Below are 14,873 nucleotides of genomic sequence, written 5' to 3' on the forward strand. Positions count from 1 at the left end.
GGCCTATTGGCTAGCATCTGTGACATCACCAACAAGGCTATTTTAACTTTTTGCTTACTTTAGACGTTTTATGGAGAAGCTAATAACACTTTATTTTTTAAAAGCATACTTTATTCCCAACAGTCGCTAGAGAAGTTTTGCAACTTTTTTTTTTTAATGTTTGCAGTTTTGGCTTTAATTATGTGACTGATAATAAGACTTTATGTACCAGAACCATGATTGGGCCAAGGTTCCCGGAAGCAGCACCACCACATAACAGCATCTTCAAAAGTGCTTGGCACTCAACAGCAGAATCCGTACCCAAAGCTGAAAGTTGCCGTGGCTGCTGGTAATTTAGGCTTAATCAAGTGTGATGCAAAGAACTTGTAGCCTAAAATATTGAGATTAATATCATCTGGGTATTCACAAACCTTTTATTTTGCAATATGTTGTTGTGAAGTTACTCAAGTAGAGGTGGGTAGCAATCTGACAAGGCCAAACTAAACAAACCGCAGAAATTTGCTACAATCCATAAATTAAAATTGAAAACAGATTCCATAGGAGTTGAAGCAAGTTTTGACCTGTATTTACCTAGGCTCAATAAAGAGCCAATTTAATCTCATTACTGATCCTCATCAAACTTAACAGAATAAATTAATCGCAACTAAATTTGAGTCTCCGTTCTTATGTGATGCAAGTATAACTAATTACCTGGCTTGGAGACACCATATTTGCTCAATTAGATCTTTTGCTACACTAATTAATGCCTAGATTACAGAAAATGGATTTCCATTGTCTATAGGAACACCTATCAAACCATTTGGGACTGTAAGGAACCTTGGGGAAACTGGTATTCTGATTAAACCATTGACATGTATTTAATTCCATTACCTGATGACACAGATTTCTTTATATGTTGAAGGCCACATACTGGGGAAATTTGGGGCCATAATGTTGGCCATTTTTTTTGGCACATTTTACATATGGTCAAAAGATTTAATTGTTGTGATAGAAAATACTCAGCTGCCTAAGTATCCTTACAACAGTGTCAAACTTCCTATGTGTCTATTCCAGAAGACAGCTGGATTTTTTGAAAGAGGTAAGCACACAAGCGACATATCCAGTGCCTAGCATTTAGGTCAAAGATGATCAACTTATTCTCAGGAGCTACTACAACTCCCATCATCACTGACCATGAGCCATGCTGGACAATGCTCATGGGAGTTGTAGTCTAAAATATTGGAGGACACTGAGTTGACTACCATGACTCTAGATGATAGTCTGAGGTCCAGAACTGTTAGATCCACACTGACACACCTTGTGGACCGTTATATTCCATTATAAGGTTACTGTCTAGGATGAAGGACTTTCTGGATAGAGACTGCATGAACTCAAACGCTATGAAGTCACTGACTGGGGTGGGGCTGAGGGTTTGCCAGATGAAAGATTTGTGTACCTTTCTGCATTTTCCGAGTCTGTAGAAAATAGCGATAGAATAACATATGCATGAAGTACATGAAGAGCATCATTTTTCTTTTGCTTACAATTGGAAGCGGGCAAAGCTGCAGCTGGTTTTGGGCGTTATTCTGTACGACATGGGCCTGATTTACAAACAGTTTCATATGCTCACATTGCACACACACATTGTGACTTTCTAAAAGAAATCTGTGGTTATTAAAATATACCACATATACCTCAGATACCAATCTACCTCATAATAAAAGGTTAGTTCTTTGAAACAAGATTGATTTCTCCACTGAGTTAACTAAAAGAAACACACACAGTAAGAAAAGCTATTTGCCAGTACAATAAATAGACTACATCTCAACAAAATACACCAAATTGGGCCAGGAAAATAGAAAACTAGTATATATGTGATAATGGAGAGAGGTGTTTTACTTTTATAAGTAGAATAATTTATTTATGTAATATATTCATATATATATACTATATATATATAATATAGACAAAAGATCTCTTCCTTTCTTGCTGAAAACAATGTCCGTTATTTATTTTGCAAATTTTATATAGCTGGTTTGGGGATTTGCACGTTTTCTGAATAAACCCAAAAGTTCATCAGTTCAGCCTACAGTCTTAACTGTGGTCTCCAGAACTATGTTCTTGTAAAATAATAGACTTTTAAAGAAAAATCCATTCTTATGAAAGTATCCTTTGAAAGATTCTCAACTATCAGTAATGAATGTCTTTTTCCTCTTTCTGATTAGCAAACACTGGGTGAATGTTCTTCCGCAGTCTTCTTAACATGCACCCAACTAATTCAAAAAGGCCATCCATTGATTGTGTAGAAATAGATCCAATTCTTCTGCTTTGTCTGTTCCTCAAAAATGAACTTTCATAATTGCAATTAACAGTTCCCATCACTGTATTTTCCCAGCCAGTCCTTCTAGCAATTTGAATTAAGGGCTAATATATGGCTTTGAATGTCCTTCAAATGCATTTTTAATGTTTCAGAATTTCTTCACCCCGGGATAGCAGAGTGAATAGGACAGATAAACTAGTGTTCTTCTCTCTCAACATCTATCCAGTAGATCTGTTGTAAAATTCCATTTCAGTGCAGGAATAATTGGTGCCTAAATCCAATAGCCTATGAAATACTCCCAGTATACTGTTAGCTTGCTATATGTTATAATTATATTAATATTAGCCATTCATATTCAATCTGCATAGATATTGTCATTTACATTTCTTCACCACTGAGATTACAATAGGAAGACAGGTTTGAACAACATTATGGAAAAAGGGGTGCCTTTTATAAAAAAAAAAAGTGACCAGAATATCTAATACAGGTACTGTTCCAATGTCCCAACTTGTCCCATGACAACTGCATGCGAAAAGCTGGACATTCATACATATGACAAGCAAACAAGTGAAACATTCTTTTTTCCTGTCCCGCATCTTGACAGAGTAGGAAAGTTTTTCACTCTTGAATCTTTATTTTTTTTTCTTTTTTAGCCAGTGGGGGCTGTTCTTGGGACTGTAAACAGTGAAAATGTTGCCTTCCAAAATTGATGGATGCCATCATGGATGTCACCATCATGTGGGGTGTATAAGACTCAAGCAAGACATTAGCCAGAGCATTGCAGTTCAGTAACACTTCCTCCAGGCAGGTATATTGTCCACTTTCAAGATTGCATCAGTTCAGGAAAAGGAAGCACCTGCAGGTAGATAATCCATTTGAGAGTCTTGAACATTTGTTCATCTTCAGTGAGTTTCATATCTTAGGTAGGTAGGTACTCAACTTCATACCTGTGGAAGAAAAATGCACAATGAAAGGCTTTTCCAAATGCTGTTGAAATTTTGTTTTGTATTCTGAAACCATTATTATTTTTAAGGGCCAAAAGCAAGGGTTATTTTATAAATAAATGAAACAAGCACTGAGAGCCTGTGTGGTGGAGTGGTTAGAGCTGCTTTCCTCAATGTGATGTCTACACAGATCAGCTACAGATCCCACAAGAACCCTGCTCCATACAAGACTTGAAGGAAAATATATATTTACCAGGTGTCTGGACATACTGCAAAGCAAAGTGTTGTCAAGCCATCCAGCTCATTTCTGGTGGTTACTGCAAGACAAGACTTGGCTCCAATTTCCCCCACACAAACCAATTTGTTGCTGTTTTGATTGATGACATGGGCTTTTCAGGAACAAACTATGAACAGAATGCTTATGCAACTTTTGCGCCATTTGCTGTGGAATAATTCTTCATTTATAAATATATATACCCAGAAATGTAGCAAGCAGCGCCAGGAAATGTTTGGACAACAGGCAGAAAATTAAATTTCTGAGAACTATTAGCCATATGTTACCACAAAAATCAACTGCCATTCTAGCAAAGAGAATGGAATCGGAGTAAGCATCATAGTATGGAAGGAACTGCTTTTAGTTATCATAGTGCCTTAGTCCACAACTAGTTTTAAAGTAGGTCAGCTCTGAGCAGGGAAGGGAGGGTGCTGCAGCAAGCCATCTTCAAAATGAGCTGCCAGCAAGTCCTACTGCAATTGCTGCCACTATCTTCACACACATCTTTCATATCTGGGTGGGCCAGCATATTCCTTAGACCTTAGGGTAGGGGCTTGGATATGGCCCAGTCTCCAGCTGGATGGAGTTCTACTTACTTCATTCAGGAATAATCCCACAGACATGAGGTTAGTGTAATGTACGCGGGTGGCACTGTTGGTTAAACCACAGAGCCTAGGACTTGCCGATCAGAAGGTCGGCGGTTCGAATCCCCACGACGGGGTGAGCTCCCGTTGCTCGGTCCCTGCTCCTGCCAACCTAGCAGTTCGAAAGCACGTCAAAGTGCAAGTAGATAAATAGGTACTGCTCCAGCAGGAAGATAAACGGCTTTTCTGTGCGCTGCTCTGGTTCGCCAGAAGCGGTTTAGTCATTGGAACTGGCAGAAATGACTGGCAGAATCCGAGACCAGGGAGAAGAGTCGGTGGAAGAAGATTGGAAAAAGTTCAAAGATTATTTACAGAAACACTGTAAAATTAATGAATGTTAGAATGATGTTGGATAGAAACTAAGTGGTCTTTTGCTGTAATGCTATAAGGGAATATGAGAAAATGGTTATTAATAGGTAAAAAAATTAATGTTATAATATTTAAAAATTGAAGATTAAGATGAATGAAGAGGGGTGGGATTTGCTGAATTAACAATTGGAACTGGAATACAGAAAAGGAAGGCGTGAGGAGGTCCGGGAAATAAGCAAATGAAAAATATGTGATAGAAAGATTGAATTGTTTTTCAACTATTTTTATTTTGTATTTTTCTTTTTTCTTTTTATTCTGTAATATATATTTTTTTGAAAATCTTAATAAATATCTTATAAAAAAAAGAAGAAGAAGCGGTTTAGTCATGCTGGCCACATGACCTGGAAGCTGTACGCCGGCTCCCTCAGCCAATAAAGCGAGATGAGCGCCACAACCCCAGAGTCGGTCACGACTGGACCTAATGGTCAGGAGTACCTTTACCCTTACCCTTGGGTCCACCTAGCTAGATTAGTGAAATTAGCGTGGTGGAGGGGGCATCTTCCCCAGGTTGGTGCCCTCCAGATGATGTGAGCACTAGCTTGGGAAATGCTGGTCTAGTGCAATGTTTGGAAGGTTAGCTGTGCACGTCGGAAACCCAGTGTCAGTTCCCTGCTGGGTCGTGAGGTAGTGTGACTGGCTGGCTGTCATCAAGTCTTAATTTTTCAGCCTAGGTCATATTGAATCAAAAAAAGACCAAGATGTGGAGTGGGAAGCCCCTGCCACGGCTGAAATGTTATCTCTGCCATGAACTCAGTAGGTGGCTTTGAGCAAGATCCTGTTTCTTAGTACCCGCTCCAACTTCAATTGTAGGAGTAATAAAACTGATCCATCTTATTATGAGGCATTTGTAAGGCTTACTGAAATAAGGTATAGGAAGCACTTTGAACACTCTGAAGTGCTATATGTTTCTATTAATAACACAGTATTTAAAAATTCTAAAATCACCAAATAATTATTTTAGGTTATGCTTTCTGGTTTGCACCAAACAAAGCTATTGAGTTGAGTTTGGTTGCACATTTGAGTCAACACAAAACACTTTACATTTTGCATACAACACTTCTGCCTTGAGGCAAACCAATTTCATTTTTTGGCTGGAAGAACAGTGATGATTAAAAAGTTCCTTAAATATGCACATGATCAGGTAGAAACATACCTGCTACCTGCTTCTAGGCCTTTTCTTTAAACTAACAGACTTGACAATTATCAAAATATTAACTTGCCCTCCAAACGTTTTAGCCACTTACGCGCACAATATAATTAAAACATAGACTGCACCTCTCCACTTTGAAGAAGCTGAAAATTCTCCTGGGCTACAGAGTGAGATATATGCTCCTTTTCTTGATGGGGATCTGTTTCTTCTCTGCTGTTCAGTTGCTCATTATTACTATGGAAAAGAAAGTTGGGGCTTTTAAATTACCACATAATCTCTTCATCCCAAATATTTATCTACCTTCAGTTTTTAATTTGCGTTTTGTATTTTATTCTATTATTTGTATCTGTTGTTGAAAACCACCTTGTGAGGCCATTATCCTAAAACTTTTTTAATAAAAAAATAAAGGGTTGTAGCCAATGCTAGACCTACTAAGAGTTGATCCACTGAAAGTAATAGACATGTTCCTTAATTTCAGTGGGTCTGCCCTTAGTAGGACTAGCACTGAATACAGCAGTACCTCGGGTTAAGAACTTAATTCGTTCCAGAGGTCCATTCTTAACCTGAAACTGTTCTTAACCTGAAGTACCACTTTTGCTAATAGGGCCTCCCGCTGCTGCCGCCGTGCAATTTCTGTTCTCATCCTGAAGCAAAGTTCTTAACCCGAGGTACTTTTTCTGGGTTAGCGGAGTCTGTAACTTGAAGTGTCTGTAACCTGAGGTACCACTGTACGATCCAAAGATTGTCTCTTTCAAATAACAAGTTCAAAACATACCCATTGCTTTTCCAGCGTCTGCCTTTAAGGAATGCTAGAATAAAGCAAGAACTGCTTAACAAGTTAACTGGACAAGTGAGCACGACTTTTTTTGACACTATTTCCACAACGCTACATCCCAAATAAATATTAAGGGCTCCTCTCCATGTTTCTTCCATTCACTAAACTCATCTAGGACAAACTCTGGTGCTTGTGCTATATTACAAACATCTGAGTTTCCTTGTAGGATCATAGCAAGGATCCATCTAGTCCACTATTCCGTTTCCAATGGTGTCACAGCCAGATGATTCTCAACAGCTCACATGTAAGGTGTTAAGATTATAGATATCCGTAACACTTCTGAATGTGAATACACCAAACAACTGAGCTGGCTGAGCTCAATTTCAAATGAATTAACAGTGGCATAAAGCATGGGCCTTTCTTACCCATCTGAACCATGTGGATGCATGTGAAAGGGGACAGTGCTAACGGCCATCATCACATTTGTGGTAGGGAATTCTATACAGTTGTACCTTGAATCTCCAACGCCTTGGCTCCCGAACAAATTGGCTCTCAAGCGATCGAAACCTGGAAGTGAGTGTTCCAGTTTTTGAACGATTTTCAGAAGCCAAGTGTCTGGTGCAGCTTCTGATTGGCTGCAGGACGTTTCTGAAGCCAATCAGAAGCTGTGCCTTGGTTTTTGAACGGTTCCGGGAGTTTCGAACGGACTCCCCAAACACATTCTGTTCGAGAACCAAGGTACGACTGTACACTGAATTAAGTACTTCCTGAAAAGTTACTTCCTGTTGCTACTGCATTATTTGGTTTCTCTTTTATGGGAGAGGGAGAAAAATTATACCCACGCTATTCTCAATTCCCTTTTGATACACAAATACCATAAAACAGGAGAGTGCAACATGCATTATCCTTGGGCTAATTTCATGTGAGTGGCAAGAAGGGGAAAATGAGGGAAAGGCGGCTGTGCAAGAGAGGAGAGGGGACAGCCCCATCCACCATAAACTCTGTCCCCACCTACCATCAGTATGGCGTCCCTCAAAAAAACAGGGCTTCTCACCCCTGTCACAGATGAACAATCTTACCATTGGCCATTCTGGGTCCTTCTGCAAAAGTGCATACACTGCTTGTCGTATCTGTCTGCACAAGAGCAGCGCAATGGAGGCTGTTTTGATGAATGCAAGCTCTTACGATGCCGCTCTGTAGATCTTTTGCCTCTGAAACTTCCCCTGTAATTTGCCAGTCCATATGGAACAATCCTCCTGCAACAAAAACGTAAGAATGCTTTAGCATTTTCAAGATCGTATGGAAGCTATCAGGGGTCAGCAAACTTTTTCAGCAGGGGGCCGGTCCACTTTCCCTCAGACCTTGTGGGGGGCCAGACTATATTGGGGGGATGAACGAATTCCTATGCCCCACAAATAACCCAGATATGCATTTTAAATAAAAGGACACATTCTACTCATGTAAAAACACCAGGCAGGCCCCACAAATAACCCAGAGATGCATTTTTTAAAAAGGACACATTCTCCTCATGTAAAAACAAGCTGATTCCCGGACCGTCCGCAGGCCGGATTTAGAAGGCGATTGGGCTGGATCTGGCTCCCGGGCCTTAGTTTGCCTACCCATGTTTTAAGTGTTTTTACCCCACACTTCAGACAAAAAGAGCAGCCATGGTGGGCAGGAGAAGGGGCATCCCAGGAGAAGGAAGGAGGATGGTATGTATTGTATTATTGCTTCCCAACTTACACCTCAACACAAGCAGCCTCAATATCCTCACTGGAGTGACAAACTTCCTAAATTTATATCCAAAAGATATGATGATATTAAATGAATTAGCGAAATAATTTTGGAATACGTCCTGGAGTGTAAAAAGGGAGTCTACTCCAGACCTGGCAAGAATCGCGTGGGGACGACTGGACTGGAAAGAAAAGAGAAAAATAAGGACATGCTGTGGAATTATGGAAGAGAGGGGGAAGATAGCCAAATGACTTTAATTAAAATTGAAGAAATAAACCAGATGATTTCCCCTCCTCCCCTCCCATATTTCAACAACTCACTTTCAGCCTCAACGAAATAAGAGTTCTGAATTGAAGAAGGAAAACTGAAAAAAAAGCCAGAAGCTGCATATAAAGTCCACATGGATCTATCTATTCATGTAAGAGCTCCCCAAATGGCCTTACAAGACATTTTATGTCAACATACATACTTAACGAAAGTAGCTGCAGCTTTCAGCTATACCACACAAATCAATTTGCATGCACTAGTTCACTTAAGAGACACAGCCAGTAATCTGGTTTGGAAACAATGCTAAACTATGGCTAAGTGCTAAAATGCACTAATTTTGGGCTTGTGCACTTCTTCCAATATGGCTGCAAACAGAAACTTGTTAGTTTTCACTTCCGTTTTCAATTAACTGAACTCAAAGTATGGTTAACCTTAAATGTGGTTTAGGCAAATAAGCAAGGATAATAAACCATGGCTTTGGGCTTAACGCTAAAGTGCGGTTAAGGAAAAGTAGAAGCGAAGGTTTCCAAAATCCTCCTCATAAGGGGAGGAATGAGCAAACCAAAGGCTCAATGAGGCTTGTTTCTGCAACAATAAACCATCATTCACCAATTATATGCCTACTCCAATGCTTTGATCTTCAGAACTGGCACTTTTACAAGAGCCACATAATGTTTGTTAAACACTTACAATGAACCAGCGCTTCAGTGTAGATAGGTTTCTTGTTGCACTGTTTTCGGTGCCTGGTAAAACCTTTTTTGTCTAGGCAAGCCTACCCAGACATGTAAATTTAACCAGTATTTTAATATGTAACATTATTTTATAATGTATATTTGTTAACACTGCTACTTTTATTTATGTTTTTGGGGCAGAGTTGTTCAACCTGTTTTTAAACATCTGATTTTATCAGTGATTTTAATTTATCACGTATGTAAACCACTTAAGAGATTTTGATGCTCTTAAATAAGTAAATGCCAAAAAGTATCAGAGAGGGAGACGAACAGTGCAGATCAGAGCTTTCCAAACTGTGTGTCGCAACACATTAGTGTGTTGACTGCAGTGTGTTGGTGTTTTCACGCGAATGCGTCCCACACCCCTCCCAGAGCTGGAAAGGGGTTAGTTTAACCTCCGGCTTGCAAGTAAAACTGAATTTCTGTGTCGCAAAATGATGCATGTCTAAAAAGCGTTTCACCAACATGAAAAATTTGGAAAGCTCTGGTGTAGATAGTAATGCTTCTAAGCCATAGTTTATTGTTTCTTATTATTGTCACAATTAGTTTATTAATTCCCTTCTAAAACACTGTCTCTCGGCAATTTAAACATACATTAATTAAAAAGTTAAAACACAGTAACAGCAAATAAATTTAAAACAAGACTAAAACCCTGACAAGTGGACCTTCATGCTACTCAGAGTAGCACTAAAAGTCCTACTCTGAGTTACTGCAGAGCGGGCTTCTGAGATCTTTGGAATTTGCAGGAGAAACTCTCCTACAGACCACAGCAATTTACTGGGTTTATAAGAGATAAAGCGGTTTCTCAAGTAACCTGGCCTTGACTTACAGGGGGAATTATAAGACTATGTTAGCACGAATCCCCTCAACCTGCTAGCAAATTGGCAACCAGTGCAAATTCTGAAAGTCAGGGATTATATGCCCACCCACAAGCAACCTAACTGCCATGTTCTGCACCACTTGCAGCCTCCAAACCCCACATAGAGAGCATTGTAGTAATCCAAACATGAGGTTACTGGTGCACAAACAACTATGATCAAGTTACCCTGATCCAGAAATGACCGCAACTGTCTTGCCGAAATAAGAAAAAAGGGCACTCCTAGGACTCAGCTATAGAGCTGCTATACAGCTGCAAAATAAAACATTTTAAGTGTGTTTTAAGTGAAATATACAATGTGACACTAAATGGTGAGCCTAATGGAAAATTCAATGTATTTTTTAAAACGCTTTTTTTTAAAAAAGCATTTTCAGAATGGTTTTTATATGTGTGTAGATTCCACCCTGCTCACTGGAAGGACAGATCCTGAAGCTGAGACTCCAATACTTTGACCACCTCATGAGAAGAGAAGACTCCCTGGAAAAGACCCTCATGCTGGGAAAGATGGAGGGCACAAGGAGAAGGGGACGACAGAGGACAAGATGGTTGGATAGTGTTCTCAAAGCTACCAACATGAGTCTGACCAAACTGCGGGAGGCAGTGGAAGACAGGAGTGCCTGGCGTGCTCTGGTCCATGGGGTCACAAAGAGTCGGACATGACTAAACTACTACACAACAACAAAAAGATTCCACCCTACTCACTAAGGACACCTGTACCTTCAGTGACAGAGCTGGATCAAGAAGCCAAACCACACACCTACAGTACTCCTTCAGGGAGAATCCAAACTCATTTAGCATTATGTCCAAAAGGGACAGTGAAGAGTCATGAGTCCCCACTGAATCATGTAGCTCATTGGAGTAAAACAATGATAAAATTGGAGCTCTAAGATGCTCGGAGGAAGGGTGGGAGAAAATGTAACTATTCAGTAATGCCCAAGACTGGTTCCAGCAATGTCATCACAACCATTTCCTTCCTCCACTTGAGAGTCCAAGAAGAGTTCAATCATCAAGAATGATTACATTCTGCTGGAATTGCCAAATGAGTCTTCAGTGTTAATCCAAACAGCACTGAAAGCTTACATATGTACACAAGAATACAAAGAATGGCAACGCTGATTGGCTATAGCAGTTGCAGAAATCCTATGACTGAAGAAGAGGAATTAGGAAGGAAAGAAAGAGGAAGAAGGAGTTTGGCAGCTAAAAGTGTAGGAGGTTGCATCAAGGCCTAGGAATGGCCTGAAAGATTGGTACAGAATCCATGTATTTGCAAAAAGAAATGGAAGTAGATAAGAAGGCATTAAGTGAAACAGGCAGAAGAGAAAAGAGGAAGAGGAGTGTAAAATCATGGAAAAATTGCAGCAATAGAGAAAATTAAGCAATTTAAATGGGCTAACTGTGAATAAATTGGTAAGTAATTGCACTCCAGCGCAATCCTTTTGGGCTTCAGCCTACACTGAAAAAGTCAACTCTCACTTATTACAATTATTTTTTTAAGCCAAACACAGGCAAGGGAACACAGTGAATTTTATATTACATGTTTTAGGTTTATGTGCTCCTCCCCAAGTGCCCATAAATATCAGCCTGACCATGAAAAGCAATGCGTCAACAAAACTACCGAAAAATTTATTAGAGTGGAAATGGGAGTGGGGAAGAATTCACAGAACACTGACACTAATCTTGGAAAAATTAATAGGGTTTCGCACCAATGCGTATGACTAGTAAAATTCCCCATCTCAAAGGCATTGGGTGGCTGTGTGTCTCATTTCCTGTTTTCCCCCCACATAGTACAGCGAGCAGTCTGATCAAAATTAAGTTTTATTTTCTCTGGTTTTGTACACACATACACACAGAAAAAAGGAGGAAAATTCTAAATTTATGCAGCATAAATGTTGTTTAATATGGAACCATACAAAATTCTAAAATATTCAAACTTTATTCAGATGAACTGAATTGAATGCTACACTAGAAATCTCAGCTCCAAGGAAGGTAGTACAAAATATTTTCTCGCTCACCAAGCCACTTGTTTTCCATCTGTTTCTTTAACACACACACAAGCACACAAGAAAAATGTTCTTCTCTCCCAACCCCCTCTTCTCCTGTGTCTGGGTCAAAAACAAGGCATGAGAAATTAATTTCTGCCTCTTAAAACAAAACAGACCTTCCCACAATAAGGAAGGGAAGAAGGGCATCAATAAACATCAATATAGAGGTAGAGAATGTGAAATAACGCAGAGCATTTTATGCAGCAATAAACACAGCATATGGGAGTTAGTACTTACTCTTCTGCATTTTAATATTCAGCAGCATGAATAAATGTACACCAGTATTAAATGCCTCAAGACACCTTAGACCAAACTGGTACCCAGTCCAGCATTTTAGCTCTAATATTGGCCAGCCACCTGTGAATGTCCATTTATGTCATTCACAGGCATGACCTGATAGAAACAGCCATTCTGTATTGTTTACATACTGCATCTGAAAATCAGGAGTGTACTGCCCCTGAATATGCCGTTTTTCATTATTTTGGCTACTAATTTCCATGAAGCCATTCAATCCTCTTTAAAAGGACCATTAGACAGAGTGTTGGACTAGGATTTGGGAGGCCAGGGTTCGAATTCCCCATTCAACCATGAAGTTCAATGGGTGACCTTGAGCCAGTCATTGCCTCTTAGCCTAACCCACCTTTCAGGGCTGTTGTGAAGATAAAATGGGTAGTGGAGAATCATGTACACTGCCTTGAGCTCCTTGGAGGAAAATATGGTACATAAATGGCAAGAAGAACATAAGAAGAGCCTGTTTATCAGGCCAATGGTCAGTCTAGCCCAGCATCTGTTCTCACAGTAGCCAATCAGATGCCTGTGAAAAACTCACAAGCAGGATTCTGGCACAAGAGTGCTCTCCCCTGTTGTGGTTTCCAGCAACTGGTATTCAGAAGCATTGGCATCATGAATTTGCATTGTCATCATGGATTTGTCTATCTAGGTTAGTGGCCATCACTGTCTCTAACAGAAGCGGTGCAGTTTCATTTTTTCTTCTTCAGTCTATTTCAGAAACTTGTCCTTTTTCTCAGTCAATCCAAAATCCACTTACCTAGAAGCCACATTGAACTCAATGGGACTTCCCTCTCTGCAGACATGCATAGGATTGCACTTCCAAATGTTTTATTTAAAGCATGAACAGGTGGACCTGCCCACATAGGATGCCATGCTGTTATAGCCTTTAAGATAAAAAATAAAACATGCAAAACTGGCCAAAGACTGTAAGACTAATCAAATCTGCATCAACTAAGACTAGGGAAACTAAACCCAAAGCAAACCATGGGGCTACTGCCCTTAACCACAACACCACCCTCCCTGAAATCTATTTTTAGGATGCAAGTACACTTTAGACTTTTTCAAAATAAATAAATTTAAAAGATAAACTAAACTTTCCCATTCAAGGAGGAACGGAAAGCTTTTGCTGCTTACGATGTGCAGGCTTAAACCTCATCCAATTTTATTTTTCTCAAAAACGTCTGAGAACCACCAAACATTGAAATTTGCATGTAAAACGGCAAATGATGTCTGTCTCTGAACAGTTAGGCAGAACTAGTAGCTTCCAAAAAGGATTATCCGCTGTCTGTTTTGCCTGCCCTTTTTCCCTGTAGCGATTAGAACTATAATCTTTCCATTATTTACTTTTAATAGCTTGAGACATTGATTCACTCTTAATCCTTCTGTCTGTCTCTCTCTCATGCAAAGTTGGAAGCAAATGCGTATACAACCCGGTGCTGTATAATTCTCTCACGCAAATCTCCCAGAGGACCATGGCAGTTTAGCAAAGGCTCAGGAACTATCCAAAATCAGATTCTACAGTCCAATCCTTGGTAATGGCATTTATAAGCTTCTTTACATAATATTCTGTGTGTTTATCTAATTTTATTTGAACTGCAATTAACATTAAACCGTTTGTGTGTTAGCTGGATTGATCTTCCCTACAAATATAAGGAATAAGTATGCCAACAAAGTTTAAATCCTTTATTTTTATTGTGTTTTGAAAGATGTTGCCAGCACAATACTTCGCAACCTCGAGAATTTATCTGCAACTTAAAACAACTGTACAGTCATACTTCAGGTTACAGATGCTTCAGGTTGCGTTTTTTTGGGTTACGGACCGAAACCCGGAAGTACCAGAATGGGTTACTTTCAGATTTCTGTGGTTGCACATGCGCAGAAGTGCTAAATTGCACTTTGCGCATGCGCAGAAGCGCTGAATTGCAACCTGCACGTGTGCAGATGTGGCGCTGCGGGTTGCGAACACTGCGGGTTGCGAACGTGCCTCCCGCACGGATCACGTTCGCAACCCAAGTGTCCACTGTATTCTCTCTCTCTCTCTCTCTCTCTCTATACACACACACACACACACACACACACACACACAACACACACACACACACACACACACACACACACACACACACACACACACAGCGAATCTTTTAAAAGAGACCCCATGGAACATGTGTACTCTGTATCTACAGGGCCTCTTTTAAAGGACTCGCCCTGTATATCTGCCTGCAGCAAAAAATACATGAACAGCTAATGTTTCATGAGCAGGTGTCAATGTTACAGGAATGTTTACTGGAAACTGTGGAAAGAAAGTTTTCTGATAAATGACCTGTGACCAACAGGTGACTATTCACTGACAGATACACAAATAAAGGCCTCCCAAGCAAGGCCTCGTGCATATAAGGCTTTACTATGTGTTAACAAATTGCAGATCTGCACAGAGTCCATGTGGGAAGTTATAATGCCCATGGGAATTTGCACT

General features: G+C 39.9%; 1 protein-coding gene and 1 long non-coding RNA gene across 4 annotated transcripts in view; both read right to left on the reverse strand.

Moving 5' to 3' along the window:
- Positions 1-384: 384 nt before the first annotated feature.
- EDN3 (endothelin 3) overlaps positions 385-14,873 on the reverse strand; it is a 39,117-nt gene continuing 24,628 nt past the window's right edge. Inside the window, exons 3-5 of one of the 3 annotated variants that reach the window (XM_081196751.1) lie at positions 7,535-7,711; positions 5,775-5,914; positions 385-3,246 (exon numbers count right to left, since the gene is read on the reverse strand). In XM_081196751.1, the coding sequence (XP_081052877.1) occupies positions 5,788-5,914; positions 7,535-7,711 (304 nt within the window). In that variant the 3' untranslated portion in view covers positions 385-3,246; positions 5,775-5,787. The remainder of the gene's footprint in view (positions 3,247-5,774; positions 5,915-7,534; positions 7,712-14,873) is intronic. The other 2 variants (XM_081196752.1, XM_081196753.1) reach the window with 2 other exon arrangements.
- Positions 6,079-6,896, reverse strand: LOC308588427. The gene is made up of 2 exons (XR_014008749.1): positions 6,405-6,896; positions 6,079-6,184 (listed from the first exon to the last, which is right to left on the reverse strand). It is a non-coding gene; the product is annotated as an uncharacterized lncRNA (long non-coding RNA).

Source organism: Podarcis bocagei, assembly GCF_964188305.1.
Source record: "Podarcis bocagei genome assembly, chromosome: 5".
Taxonomy (NCBI): Eukaryota; Metazoa; Chordata; class Lepidosauria; order Squamata; family Lacertidae; genus Podarcis; species Podarcis bocagei.